Raw genomic sequence first — 12,691 nt, 5'->3', positions numbered from 1 at the left:
CAGAGCTTCTAAAAGGGTTGTCAGGAGTGTTAGTTAAATGTACTTACCATTATAACAACTCCCTACTAAAATATAAAACAGTGGTTCTCAAATTTTAAGTTGTACTGGATTATCTGAGGAGCTTGTTAAAAAGCAGAGTTATGTGCCTTATCTCAGAGTTTCTGATTTAAGTTGGGGTAGGGCCTGAGAATGTATTCTTCTAAGAAGTTGCCAAGTAATGATGATCACTTTTAGAACCACTGATGTAAAATATTTTGTTACTTATCCATGTTGGTGTATGTATTTGATAAGGTTGTTCCTCTCTCATGCAGAATACTATTAAATTGTATGAATGTACTAAAATTTGTTTATTCACTTACTGACAGATGAAGATATAGATAATATTTGATTATAAACTTCAAGAAGGAGATCTTGCTTTGGGTTATAAAGGCCAGAAACAGATGAGATAAGAGTTATTCTTAAGTTGTTTTGCTGCCTGTATTTTCCTCATAAATTAAAAAAAGAATCATAGTTTTGGATCACGAGCAAAAATGAATGGCATTGTAAAATGAGTTCAATTTTTGTGTACCTACAAAGGACTATGATCATGCTTTTTGAAGATCCAAAGCTTCTTAGAAAAGTACTAAATCTACAATGGTAGTTAAAAGGAGTTGGTTCATATTTAAGAAATAAAAAACTTATTAGCATTTCATGATAAAATTTATTCTTTCACATACTACTGAGGAAAGAAAAATGATAAAAACTCTAAATTCATTAAAAGTTATAAAGAAAACGGTATCTCCATACACTCAAAAAATATGTTGTTAGATGCTGTCAAGTCACATCTGGACTCATAGCGACCCTGTATACAACAGAACAAAATAATGTCTGTTCTACAACATCCTCACAGTTCTTGCTATGTTTTAAAAAAAGTATATTAAAAATATAGGTAAAAACTTTATCAAAAAGCATATCTATATGATACTAATGCAATTATTTAGTCGACAGAGTCTGGTGAATGTGTGAATTTGAAGGTATTTTACATAAGCTTAAGGTTTCTTAAGGAAGCCATATTGCATGATTGGGAGTCACTAATCACTACAAACCCAAACCAGAAATATTTGAAGTAGTAATGAACAAAATGTGTGGGAACAATAAGTATGCTAATTATTCCTGACTCAAAAATTTCCAGTTATTCTAGAAGGCGGTTCACTGCATCTTTCTTACTTCTTCTTAAAATGTATGTACATATGCTGTTATAACTTCCAAGAGTGGTACGTCTCCATCATATGTGTTTATATGAATATTTTGAGCTCTCTTTATCTCAAATTTTTAAATTTGAATAGAAAGTACCAATATAATTTTTTTTCTTTCTATAAAATAAATTTTTTCTAGTTTTCCCCTCTGAAAAGGTTCAAAAGCAATGATAACCCATTAGCAATAAACATCCACAGAAGCCAGATTGTCCTTACTAAGAGGAACTAAGGCTCTTTGGGAAAATTGCTGATTCCAGGTTTGGGGAAGGAAATCCGTTAAGATGAGTTTGGGCATCTTGTAGAGCTAAAAAGTTATCAGGCTACAAAGGACTAATAAGGCTATTTCAAAAGAGGCCAACTTAAAGAAATTCTCACTGGGCAAAGATGGAGTAATTTGAGATTCAAAAGGATTATGACTGCAAAATATTAGAGCACACCACATGTATAAAAATCTATTAGTTCACACTTACAGTAAAAAATTAATAAACTCATTGGTCACCTTTGGTGACTGAGAAATGACAGAAAAGAAACAAGCATTTTTTCTGTCTTTCTTGTATAAACTGTATGTTATAGTAACCAAATAGCTAATGGCGGGGAGGGGTGGCGGCGAAACTTTAGAGAAAAATCCCAAGTAATTAATACAGCAGGAATAACAGAATTAGAGAACTTCTAATGAAAATAACAGATCTGGGTAATGATCATCTAAAACCAATACCGAAAATTTTTATAATAGATGCATTAGACTGACAACACCTGAATGCACAGATAAATCACTAAGAGTGGGACAATCAGATATTACGTGACTCTTGATGCGATGCAGTAATATTCAGCACTGTCTATGAAGTACTTTTGCCCCTACTTCAAAAACAGAACTTCATTCTTATTAAGCCTCTATAACTAGGGAGCTCTGGTAGCATAGTGGCTAAGGCACTTGACTGCTAACCAGAAGGCTGGCGGTTTAAACCTACCAGCCACTCCTCAGAAGGAAGATGAGGCAATCTACTTCCGTAGTGATACCGCCTTGGAAACCCAAGGAGGGGTCGCTATGAGTCGGGTCTGACTTGATGGCACACAACAACAACAACAACATATCTAACTAAGAGTTTACAAAAAAAAAAAAAAAAAAAAGGATAGAGGAAAAACTTAAGTGACACCAGAAGAAAGAAATCTATAAATTCCAGAATGTGAGACATTCTAAAGGAAAACACAAAGTGGTATGAATAACAGGGTTGAATACTATAGATTAATATATACAAGAATCATATCAAACAAAACAATATCTCCTGTAGAAATTTATTTTTGAGATAGTCTAGGAAATGTGAACATGGACTAGGTAATAGATATTGGGGTACTTTTTAATGATTAACTTTGATATTGATGATAATGATATTCTGGTTATTTATTTTTAGAAGTCATGATATGTTAGAGACTGATATTAAACGTATTTATAAGTGAAGTGATAAAGTATGGTATTTGCTTTAAAAGTATTACAGCAAAAGAAAAGGTGGAAGGATAAATGAAACAAGACAGGGAAAATGCTGGTAACATTTGAAACTGGCTGATGGGTACTTCTGTTTATGTTTCAAAATTTCTGAAATAAAGTTTCAAAAATGTCTTTAAAAAATGCCAATAATTATGGCTTAATTCTGTACTACAAAAATTTCTATATATTTTATAACATGTCAAATAATATATAATTAATTCAATCTGTAACTGCAGAGTTCATGTCTATTTTCTACATTAAAGAAGTTAAGGCAAAAAAGGTTTACCTGGAAGGAAAGGAAAATGAAAATAGAAGTCCAAGTTAGTGATATAAAAAACTTACTGATATAACAGCAACTGAACGATGAATTAAAAAGGGATATTAAAAACAAGTTCAGCCTCATAAATAGAAATTTTCCCTACCAAAAGCTAAATACTTAACAAATAACAGAAAAGGGTCTTATAAATCTTAACTTTTACAAAGCACTGGTCTTTTATTGTATTTCATGTCGAGTCAAAATAACACTCACATTTTGAAGGAGCTGCTCAAACCAGTCATATCCAGTATCTCTGCATGCTGCAACCTAAAGGGAAAAATGTGGGGTGAAACTCCCAAACTCAGAAATTTATTTACAAATCTGAAAAAATAAGTTTTTGCTATGTTTTAACATGAAGCATATAACTGTTTCAATTTTCTCATTTATTTTCATTTTTAAAGTAACCAATTTGTTTTCGTTTAGCAACTAAATATATTTATCAGTGTTACGGAACGTTATTTTAAAACATCTTGGAAGATATTAAGAAATAAGTTTAATGTATTACAGTTTAATATGGTACTAAATTTTAAAGAATAACTGAATCACATTTGTCAGAAACAGATCTAAAATGATATCTTATCATTTACTTCTTTCTTCTTTTCCTGGTAGACAGCCAATTTAAAGATATCACTGGAAATGTGTAAGATCATGTTTTGATAATATAACATTTTTGAAGTTTAGAACATAAAAATATTCTGGGTAAAATATGATAGCTTATGTAAGGAAATTTAAATTACTGTTTTCTGAAAAAATTAAGATTACTATTTCTTTGAAAGTTGCTACTTCTAGGATATTTTATCTATCACTCACTTCTCCTTCTTCTACATTTTCAATTACTGGAGGAAAAGGAGAGTTTCAGTATCAGTGCCTACTTCAATGAATGTTGAAAAGTAGGAAAATGTGAAAACATCAACTTCATTTTACTTGGATCCTTTGAGTATTTCTAGAAATATAAAATAAGGGAAGTACTTCTAAATGTAGAGATTAATCAAATATCTCGTCGTCTCTCCCCTTTTCTTACCACATCAGTGATGTTTAAGATTTTCCTTGTCATTGCTTCTTTGTCATTGTGTGGAGTTGGAGTAAACCAGAGTTTTTGGAATGTTTCATTTACTAATTTCTAGAAGAAAGAACAATTTCAACCTAAGAAACTACCATAAACATGGGAAATTCTGAAAATGCCCAACAACACACAAAGTTTTAAATAATTAATCAAAACAAACACTACTGGGATTTTTAAGAAGAACTGAATCACATTTGTCAGAAACAGGTCTAAAATGATATTTTATCATTTATTTCTTCACATTACTTCATATTACTGTCCTCATCTAAAAAAGAAGTGTTTTCTTGACTTAAAAACAATAAATACAGGGATAATCATATATATCAGTAAATTCATTCATGAACTCTAAACTTTCTACAAAGTATTTACTAATTTAGAAAACTAATTACATACAACTTGAAAATCAAAAGAATTTTAATACGACAGTAAATTTCTTGGATATAATGCAATCTCTACAATGACATTAAATAAATATTACAGTTACTGAATTGGCCTAGAAAGATCATACTGCACTAATTAAAACAAAATCTAGAAATTAAAAAGAAAATTACGAAAGTATGTCTTTTTCTTGAGCTTATAAACTAAACATGTTGTTCACTTTTGAAGGTTTTATATATATTTGAATCAACACAATTCAGATGTGATACACATTTGAATCATTTGAAAAATTATGAAAAATGAACTTTAAAGCAGTGAACATTTCATCTTACCTTAATGCCCTCTTCATCATTGACTCTACGAATCATTTTTACACACATTTCTGTAATTTTTGGAAATGTTGGTTGTTCAATACAGATGTCCCTTAGAATCTTTATTACCCTTTTCCTTACACTGATACCAGTATCCTGACAACAGAAAGGAATTTTTAAATGTCAGAAAAATCAGAGTCCCTTAGGTTCTGAAGTTTGATAAAATGAAATTAAGAAATATGTACCCACAAGCCATACAGTTACTCTTTGTTAACATGACAACATGGTCTGTATATTTTTCTCTTTATATATTGAGTACATACGGCAGCTGAGTAGTTGCCTTAGGGATGTGGTCCGTTTCCAGTATATAAGAAGTCAGTTTTGACTCTGAGCTTTTTGGCATGCCTGGACCCTTATGTAGTCAAGTGTTCATCTCAATGGCCTGCCATGTTGTCTGCTGATCTTGGGGACTGTTAATGGACTTCAACTGGTGGCCTGCTGTGTTGCTTGATAATTTTGGGACTGTGATTTTTTTTTACTTGTCAACCCTGGGTTGTCAACCTCAGCAGCCAACCGCTGTCTAAGAGATGCCTCCAGCTTCAGTGGGCTGGAAGCAAGAGGCAGAGCTGAAGCCCAGGGTCAAGGGGTCTTCACCCAGCCCCAAGAGCTGGCACTTTGAACTCAGACTGCTAGCCTCCTAAACTGTAAGAGAATAAATCCCTGTTTGGTAAAGCCATACATTTGTGGTATTTTTGCTAGAGCAGCACTAGAACCAAAACACTGTCTTCACTTACAAAATATGATATTCAAGAAATGGAAGAATGTCCTATAGTTTAGCACGAGATAAGATACTAAAGTACAAGTTATCAGAATTAAATGTAATAACAAATGTAAAGCTTTTAGAACAATGTCTGGCACTTAAAAAGCGTATGATGTAACACCTATAAAGAACTTTTCACAAAAATGCTTGACCTGAATTAAACCTTTGGCACTATATTATGGTTTATAGGAAATAGAAGAGTTGAAGGAACAACTTTAATAATAATCATGGGGGAATAGTAAGATTGACTTGGTCTTACAATCAGTTAACATCAAAGGGATGGAGTTATAAAAATAAGAGTAGGAGAATAATTTAAATTTAAGATATGCCCACCAAATACAATGTGTGATCTATTGATCTACAATCAGGATCCTGATTTTTAAAAAGCTTTCTATAAAAGACATTTTTTGGGGCAACTAGAGAATCTGAATGCGAGTGTTAATTTAGCTGGGTGACATAATAGTTCTGTATTTACAAAGAACAGTATATTTTTTGGAGTTTCAAGTTGCAATATTCAAGAGAAGTAGCAAAATGTTCACAATTTAATTTAAAATAGTTAGCAAAAAAGATAGACAATGTTGGTGGGTATATGAGAATTTGCTGCAATATTTGTCTTTAATTTCACAAATTTTTGTCACGAAAGATCTTCAAATTAACAATAACAGCATTGGTAAAATTATTATACAATCTAGCAATTATGCAAAAGTTTTAGAATATCTGCCATGGCAGACATTGTCAGAGTGTATTAGATATTTGGGAATTGCCTTGATTTTGTCCTTTACTCTTAGAAAGACTGAGGCACTACAAGGAAAAAAAATTCTTCCATCTTTTCTATAAATTCTGTTTGAACCTAGTTCTTAGGCTTATTAGAAGCTAGCTAAACATCAAGTCTGTAACTCTTATCACACAACAGTCTGATGCTAGGCTAAAGGTGATATAATACATTCTAGTGACTGTACACTAATGCATCCCTGCTGAGTTATACACGTTGCGGGCAGTGTGGCAATCTCATTGATGTTTCCTAATACCAATGCTTCCTTTTATTTGCAGACCCCCTTTGTTCCCCCAAGAATGTTGAGGGCCCAAGAATTCCATGGTATACAAAGAAAAAGAGTATTTTAGAACAGTATTTCTGAACTTTACTCTAAGATTCAGATGACTTTCTGATTAATTTTGCAGAATCTGAGCTTGTCATTATACAGGCAATATAACTCTAAATAAGCAGATAGATACAAAGGATCCAAAATTACTGTCAGATATGAAAATTCTCATTGAAACAACTTTTCCTGTTTATATATATACATATGCGTGTGAGATTTCTGTCCAAAAGTATTTAACTGTTTTCTATCTAATTCCTAGAACTTATTCACTGTAAAGTGGTATAAACAAAAGGCAAACTTAACTGAAAAAAGAATCCAATCTTTGTTAATGATTTATTTCATAATTTTAAACATCCCTCCCCCTAAGACATGTCCTTCTTTAGTTCATCATTTAGACAATTAAGTATATGTGAATGATACATTGACTTCTCCATTTTATCATTTTAAAACAAGATGTGATACTAGGAAGGCAAAATTATATTCATGAATCATTATAAAAATGACAAACATACCAATATTCTTTCAATCAGCATATCATAATACTGTTCAGCAAGCTGAGGTCGACAAAGGACAAATCGACCTAATAATTCTACTGCTGCTTCTCGTACACTAGTGGAGTTATCCATTAATCGTCCATGAACTCCTCGCTGCATATCAAGCTAAAGAAACATGTAGAAAATATAATGATTTTTCTTAAGAACAGCTAATATTTTAATTTGAATAGAAAATTCAATTAAGAAGAATCATTTGTGCTATCTTTACCCTCGCTAGAATACTGGGATCTACAGCAACAACCTCGGATAAACACTTCATGGCTTTTGTTCGAACGGCAATTGCATTTTCACCAAGAACTCGTAGGATCTGCCAAACCAATATTGATATTTTCATAAATTTTAGAATATATAAACTTAACAAGAAATAACATGAAAACATGCAAAAGAAATGAAAACAAACCAACTATTTACCACCTTATAAATTTTATAAAAATGAGTAGATGACTAGTTATCTTCCAACCCAAAGTTTTAACTTAAAGGTCAATGTATGTGGTAAGTAAGGCATTCTACTGGTGTGACTGCTCTGCTTCATCTGCAAGGACCCATTACAACTTGCGTGTGACTTGAGTCAAGAATATTTAGTATCATTCAAATCATAATCTGGTAACTGAATGATCTGACTTTTTTTGGTAACAATTCAGTCTACACCATGTGTGTGTGTGTACTCATATAGATATTATATCCATCTATCTGTAAAACAAGAATCTATATGTATATGGCATTTAGAACAAATACATTTTAACAAATATGGAACATGAAAAAGAAGCCCTGCTGGTACAGTGATTAAGCAACTTTCCAAAGGCCAGCAGCTCGGACCCATCAGTTGCTCCATGGAGGAAAGATGTGAAAACCTGCTTCCATAAAGACCTGGAAACCGTGTGGAGCATTTCTACTCTGCCCTGTATGGTTGCTATGAGTCAGAATTGATTCAACAGCAGTGGGTTAATGGGAATCATGAAAACATATGCTACTTCCATGACCTTATGAATATCTGTGCACAACATTGAATAGATATTACATGCTTTCCCACAGCATCCAGAATCAGAAAATGAATATTACTTTATAAAGACTTCTGGCCCCGTTTACCTGTGTCAAATAAATATCGAAGCTCTGGGCAAACGGCCTCATAGAGGCCAAGTATCGAACAATCAGGCAAGCATCATCATAATCCACAGTATCAGAGTTCATCCTGCAAAAAGAGTCATTACATTTTTATTTATTTCTGTAAATTAAGGAAATAGATAGCAAAAAAGTAAATGAAAAAAGAAAACTTTTCCTCTCTGGATCTTACTTTAATGTGCTGAACTGAGAAGGTGTGGTTTTAATAATGCTTCTAAGAAACTTTTTTCGATTTTCAGCTCGATGCATGATTTGACCAGTTGTCTCAACTTCCTTTGAGTGATGTGTTCCTTCAGATGAGTCTTCATCTTTTTGTGATTTCATTGCTTTTTCTGTTTCCAGAGTTGTGTCACGGAACCACTGAGCTATATAGAATTTACGAGAAAACTGAAAAGGAATTAGATAGACATGAGCTTGAGGAAATTAGTAATAAAACTTTCAACCCATGGATAAAAGTTAGAATGCCACAGTTAGAAATATAAATACTAAGGTTAACTTGAATTAATTTCTATCAGAGAAAAAGAGAGTTTAAGAAAGTTACAAAATTTGGAATATCTAGAATGATAGAAGAAGACTTACTATATTACTTTATCTCAACACTAATATTAATGATGTAAAAAGATATTAAATAGATAAACACAACTATACTAAATACAGAATACTATTATCAACTACCTAACTAAAGAAAATGTCACACAACTAATCAGTACAATTAAACAGATGATGGATCATCTAGAAAAGTTTAGAATGAACAGATAAAATATTGAAGGTAGAAGACTTGAGCTGCTCTTAAATCTCACCTAACTCCTGCAAGAAATACACAGGCTAATTATTAGTGAAATAGTGTAACACTGAGGAACTCCTACAAATCTGGTTCTTCCAATACATAATGAAAACACTGCAGCAGTTGTTTGAATAGTGTAGGTCTCCAATCTCTTCTGACTACAGATCTATCAGTTTTCAAAAAACAAAACAAAACAAAACAAAAGCACCCCAGTATATGCATACTGTTCTCCAATGTAGTTTTTTTCTTATTTTCAATAACATAATAGTTCTTATTTTCATAACAAGCTATTGTGGGAAACAAACAAATAAAAAAAACACTTAAAAAAAAAAAAACTTTTTACAAAGCATATTCATTTTCACTCAACTGCTGATATACACATCTTGTTTTGTGATACTGGTTACATTCCCTGCAGTGTAACATGTCACCTCCCGCTTCCTTCTTATGGTTATCCTTTCTTGTGTCCTTCTTGCCTGTATATTCCTGCTTCTCACTCCAATGTAGTTTATGAATTTATTTATGAATCTTGTATTTTAGACATATTATATAAAATACATAAAAATAGAATTAAGGATATTTAAAAATAAATATAAATACAAAAGTGCTAAGGTTTATTTTATTTTTAAATATATGCTGACAAGTCATTTTATGCACTACCTGGGCTGTGCCCACTGTGAGAACCAATGATCTAGTCTACAGTCTAGTCTTAAAGGTGACCATAAAACAATTTCTAAGTATTTCCTTTGTCACACAATTTTAGTATAATACCACATCTATGCCAGAATTCCACATAAGACAAATCAATACATAACCATTCTTTTCTGTTTAGATTATCTAAGAATTCCTTTCTTTTATCTTCTCAAAAATCAATATTCTAAACAAGTTCATTCTTCCTCTTCAAGCTATTTCCCAATTTTCTAGATCCAATTTGAATAGAACATGTGATATCTCCATCAAAACAAAACAAAACAAAATACTTACCACCAGTGAGGGGTCAGTCTCAGTGTTTTCATCCAGGTAATCAAGCAATGCTTTCTGTAATTGTTGGATTTCATCTTCTCCTCCTGAAACCTGTAACATAACCCAAGTAAGAACAAAAAAGATATTACTAATGTGCTTTGGACTTCTGGTAGCATAGTGCCTAAGGCACTTGACCGCTAACCAGGGGGCTGGCGGTTCAAACCCACCAGCCACTCCTCGGAAGGAAGGTTGGGCAATCTACTTCCGTAGTGATACTGCTTCAGAAACCCAAGGAGGGGTCGCTATGAGTCAGGTTTGACTCGACGGCACATAACAAAAACAACAATGTGCTTTAATAAATCCTCCAGTTGTAAACAGAAATCCAAGGAAAATAACCAATAAATAAAAAAGATGAAAATAAAAGCACAGAAATTAAAAAGGAAAACATATTCTTATAGTAGCTGAGGTTAGCTTTTAGTTTTGTGAACTATGTCACCTTTCTTTAAAAGAGCTCACAGGGAATTCAAAATCCTTTCAAGTACATGTATAAGTTTTGTAAAAATTTGCCATGATGTTGTTGTTGTTATGTGCTGTCAAGTTGGACTCAACTCATAGTGACCCCTCCTTGGGTTTCTGAGGCCAGTTATCACTACAGAAGTAGATTGCTCCATCTTCCTTCCATACTGACCACCATTCCCTGACCACAATACAGCTTAGTTAAAAAATTTAAAACACAGGCGTATAATCCATATATTTAGATAAATAATAATACACTTTACTACAAAACAACTCATAAGTCAAAGAAAACAGCACAATGGAAATACAAATCTTTGGAAAGAAAGTGTAATGGGAATATTATGTATAAAAACAAAATTGCTCCTAGATTAGCTGACATAAAACTAGCACTATGTTGCCTATTTGGAAAACAAAACAAAAGTTTTAATCTAATCCAAACACTTAATCCAAAAGGTGGAATACTGTTTTTATCTGTATTAACAAGTACTTTTCTCCATTAAAAGGAACCAAAAATTCTTAGAGAAATGCCTGATCCAAGTGCTGGAACAGGGATAGTAAAAGACGAGCTTGAAATACTCTGCTGTCTCAGAAAATAAGAAAATCCATAAAGATAAATGGGATCGTATCAATAGGATACAAAAGTCAACTTGAAGCGTTCCTCACTGATCAAAATGTAAGACAATCTGAGTATTAAAATAATTACAGCAACAGATTATAACCTACTATATATAATAGGAATGGTATGATATTAGATGAACTGTTGTTAGCTGCCATCAAGTCAGCCACTGATTCATGGTGAGCTCATGACTACATTAAACTAAACACTGCCTAGTCTTGTGCCATCACCATGGTAGTTGTAGACTGAACTGTTGTGATCCATAGGGTTTTCACTGGCTTATTTATGGAAATAGATCACCAGATAATCCTTACGAGTCCTTCTTAGTCTGGAAGCTCCACTGAAAACTATATAGCATCACAGCAACATGCAGGTCTCCAACGACAGGTGGGTGTTGGCTGTGCATGAGTTGCACTGGACCGGAATCAAACCCAGGTCTCCCACATGGAAGGTGAAAATTCTAACTGATCATAATTGCCTTGTACATTAGACAGTAGTAGTATATTCATGATCATTTTTTGATTTTGATGGTTGTACTGTACAGGTGAGTGCTCTTGCTTATACAAAATACACACTAAGCAGTAGCTCTCCAACTTTAGCATTTTTTAGAACCACCTGGTAGGCTTGTTAAAACACAGATGGTTGGGCCCCACCCCCAGTGTTTATGATTCTGTAGGTCTGGAGAGGGTCCTAAGTATTTGTATTTCTAACAAAATCCCAAGTGAAGTCAATGCTGGTACTGCTTTTCCAGGGAATCACATTTTGAGAACATATGCACTAAAATTTCAGAGGTAATGGGATAATATGTTTACAGTATAACTTCAAATGGTTGAGAGAGAAAAATATGTGCATATCTGGCATAGTGCCTTAGGCATTTGACTGCTAACCAGAAGACAGGTGGTTCAAGCCCACCAGCCACTCCATGGAAGAAGACTGGGCAATCTACTTCCATAAAGATTTATTGCCCTGGAAATCCAAAGGGGGTTGCTATGAGGAACTGACTCAATGGCAGTGAGTTTGGTGGTTTTTTTTTTTTGTTTTATACATATAGCCATACACACGCAAAAGGAATGATGAAGCAAATGTCAATAATTGAGAAAGCTGGGTTAAGGATTTATGGGAGTTCTTTATCTTGTTCTTGTAATTCTTTAGTTTGAAATTATTTCAAAATAAAAAGGTGTATGACATTTGCCACAGATAATCATATTATTGAGAAATTATTCTAAGGAAATGCAACAAAAGAAAGAAAATATGCTATACAAACAAATTATAATAAAAAAAATTAAAGGCAATTCTAATGGCCAGGGTGAACAGTGTTATGAACATTAAAGAGAGTAGAAAGAAAATGAAGATAATAGTGAGGTTAGAGATCATTTTCCATCACTTCAGTAATTTTCTGTATTACTGTTGTTGTTGTTGTTAAGTGCCGTCAAGTC

General features: G+C 33.0%; 1 protein-coding gene across 1 annotated transcript in view; it reads right to left on the bottom strand.

Annotated features, from left to right (window-relative positions):
- The window catches only part of NIPBL (NIPBL cohesin loading factor), a 146,303-nt gene that overhangs the window by 47,408 nt on the left and 86,204 nt on the right, over positions 1-12,691 (bottom strand). Inside the window, exons 24-31 of the mRNA XM_007951572.2 lie at positions 10,145-10,234; positions 8,552-8,766; positions 8,347-8,449; positions 7,469-7,567; positions 7,219-7,365; positions 4,808-4,942; positions 4,056-4,154; positions 3,248-3,301 (exon numbers count right to left, since the gene is read on the bottom strand). Coding sequence (XP_007949763.1) covers positions 3,248-3,301; positions 4,056-4,154; positions 4,808-4,942; positions 7,219-7,365; positions 7,469-7,567; positions 8,347-8,449; positions 8,552-8,766; positions 10,145-10,234 — 942 coding nt within the window. The remainder of the gene's footprint in view (positions 1-3,247; positions 3,302-4,055; positions 4,155-4,807; positions 4,943-7,218; positions 7,366-7,468; positions 7,568-8,346; positions 8,450-8,551; positions 8,767-10,144; positions 10,235-12,691) is intronic.

Source organism: Orycteropus afer, unplaced genomic scaffold (assembly GCF_000298275.1).
Source record: "Orycteropus afer afer isolate SDZICR_OR568_19922 unplaced genomic scaffold, OryAfe1.0 scaffold00300, whole genome shotgun sequence".
NCBI classification, from domain to species: Eukaryota; Metazoa; Chordata; class Mammalia; order Tubulidentata; family Orycteropodidae; genus Orycteropus; species Orycteropus afer.
This window is presented reverse-complemented; position numbering and strand designations above follow the sequence as displayed.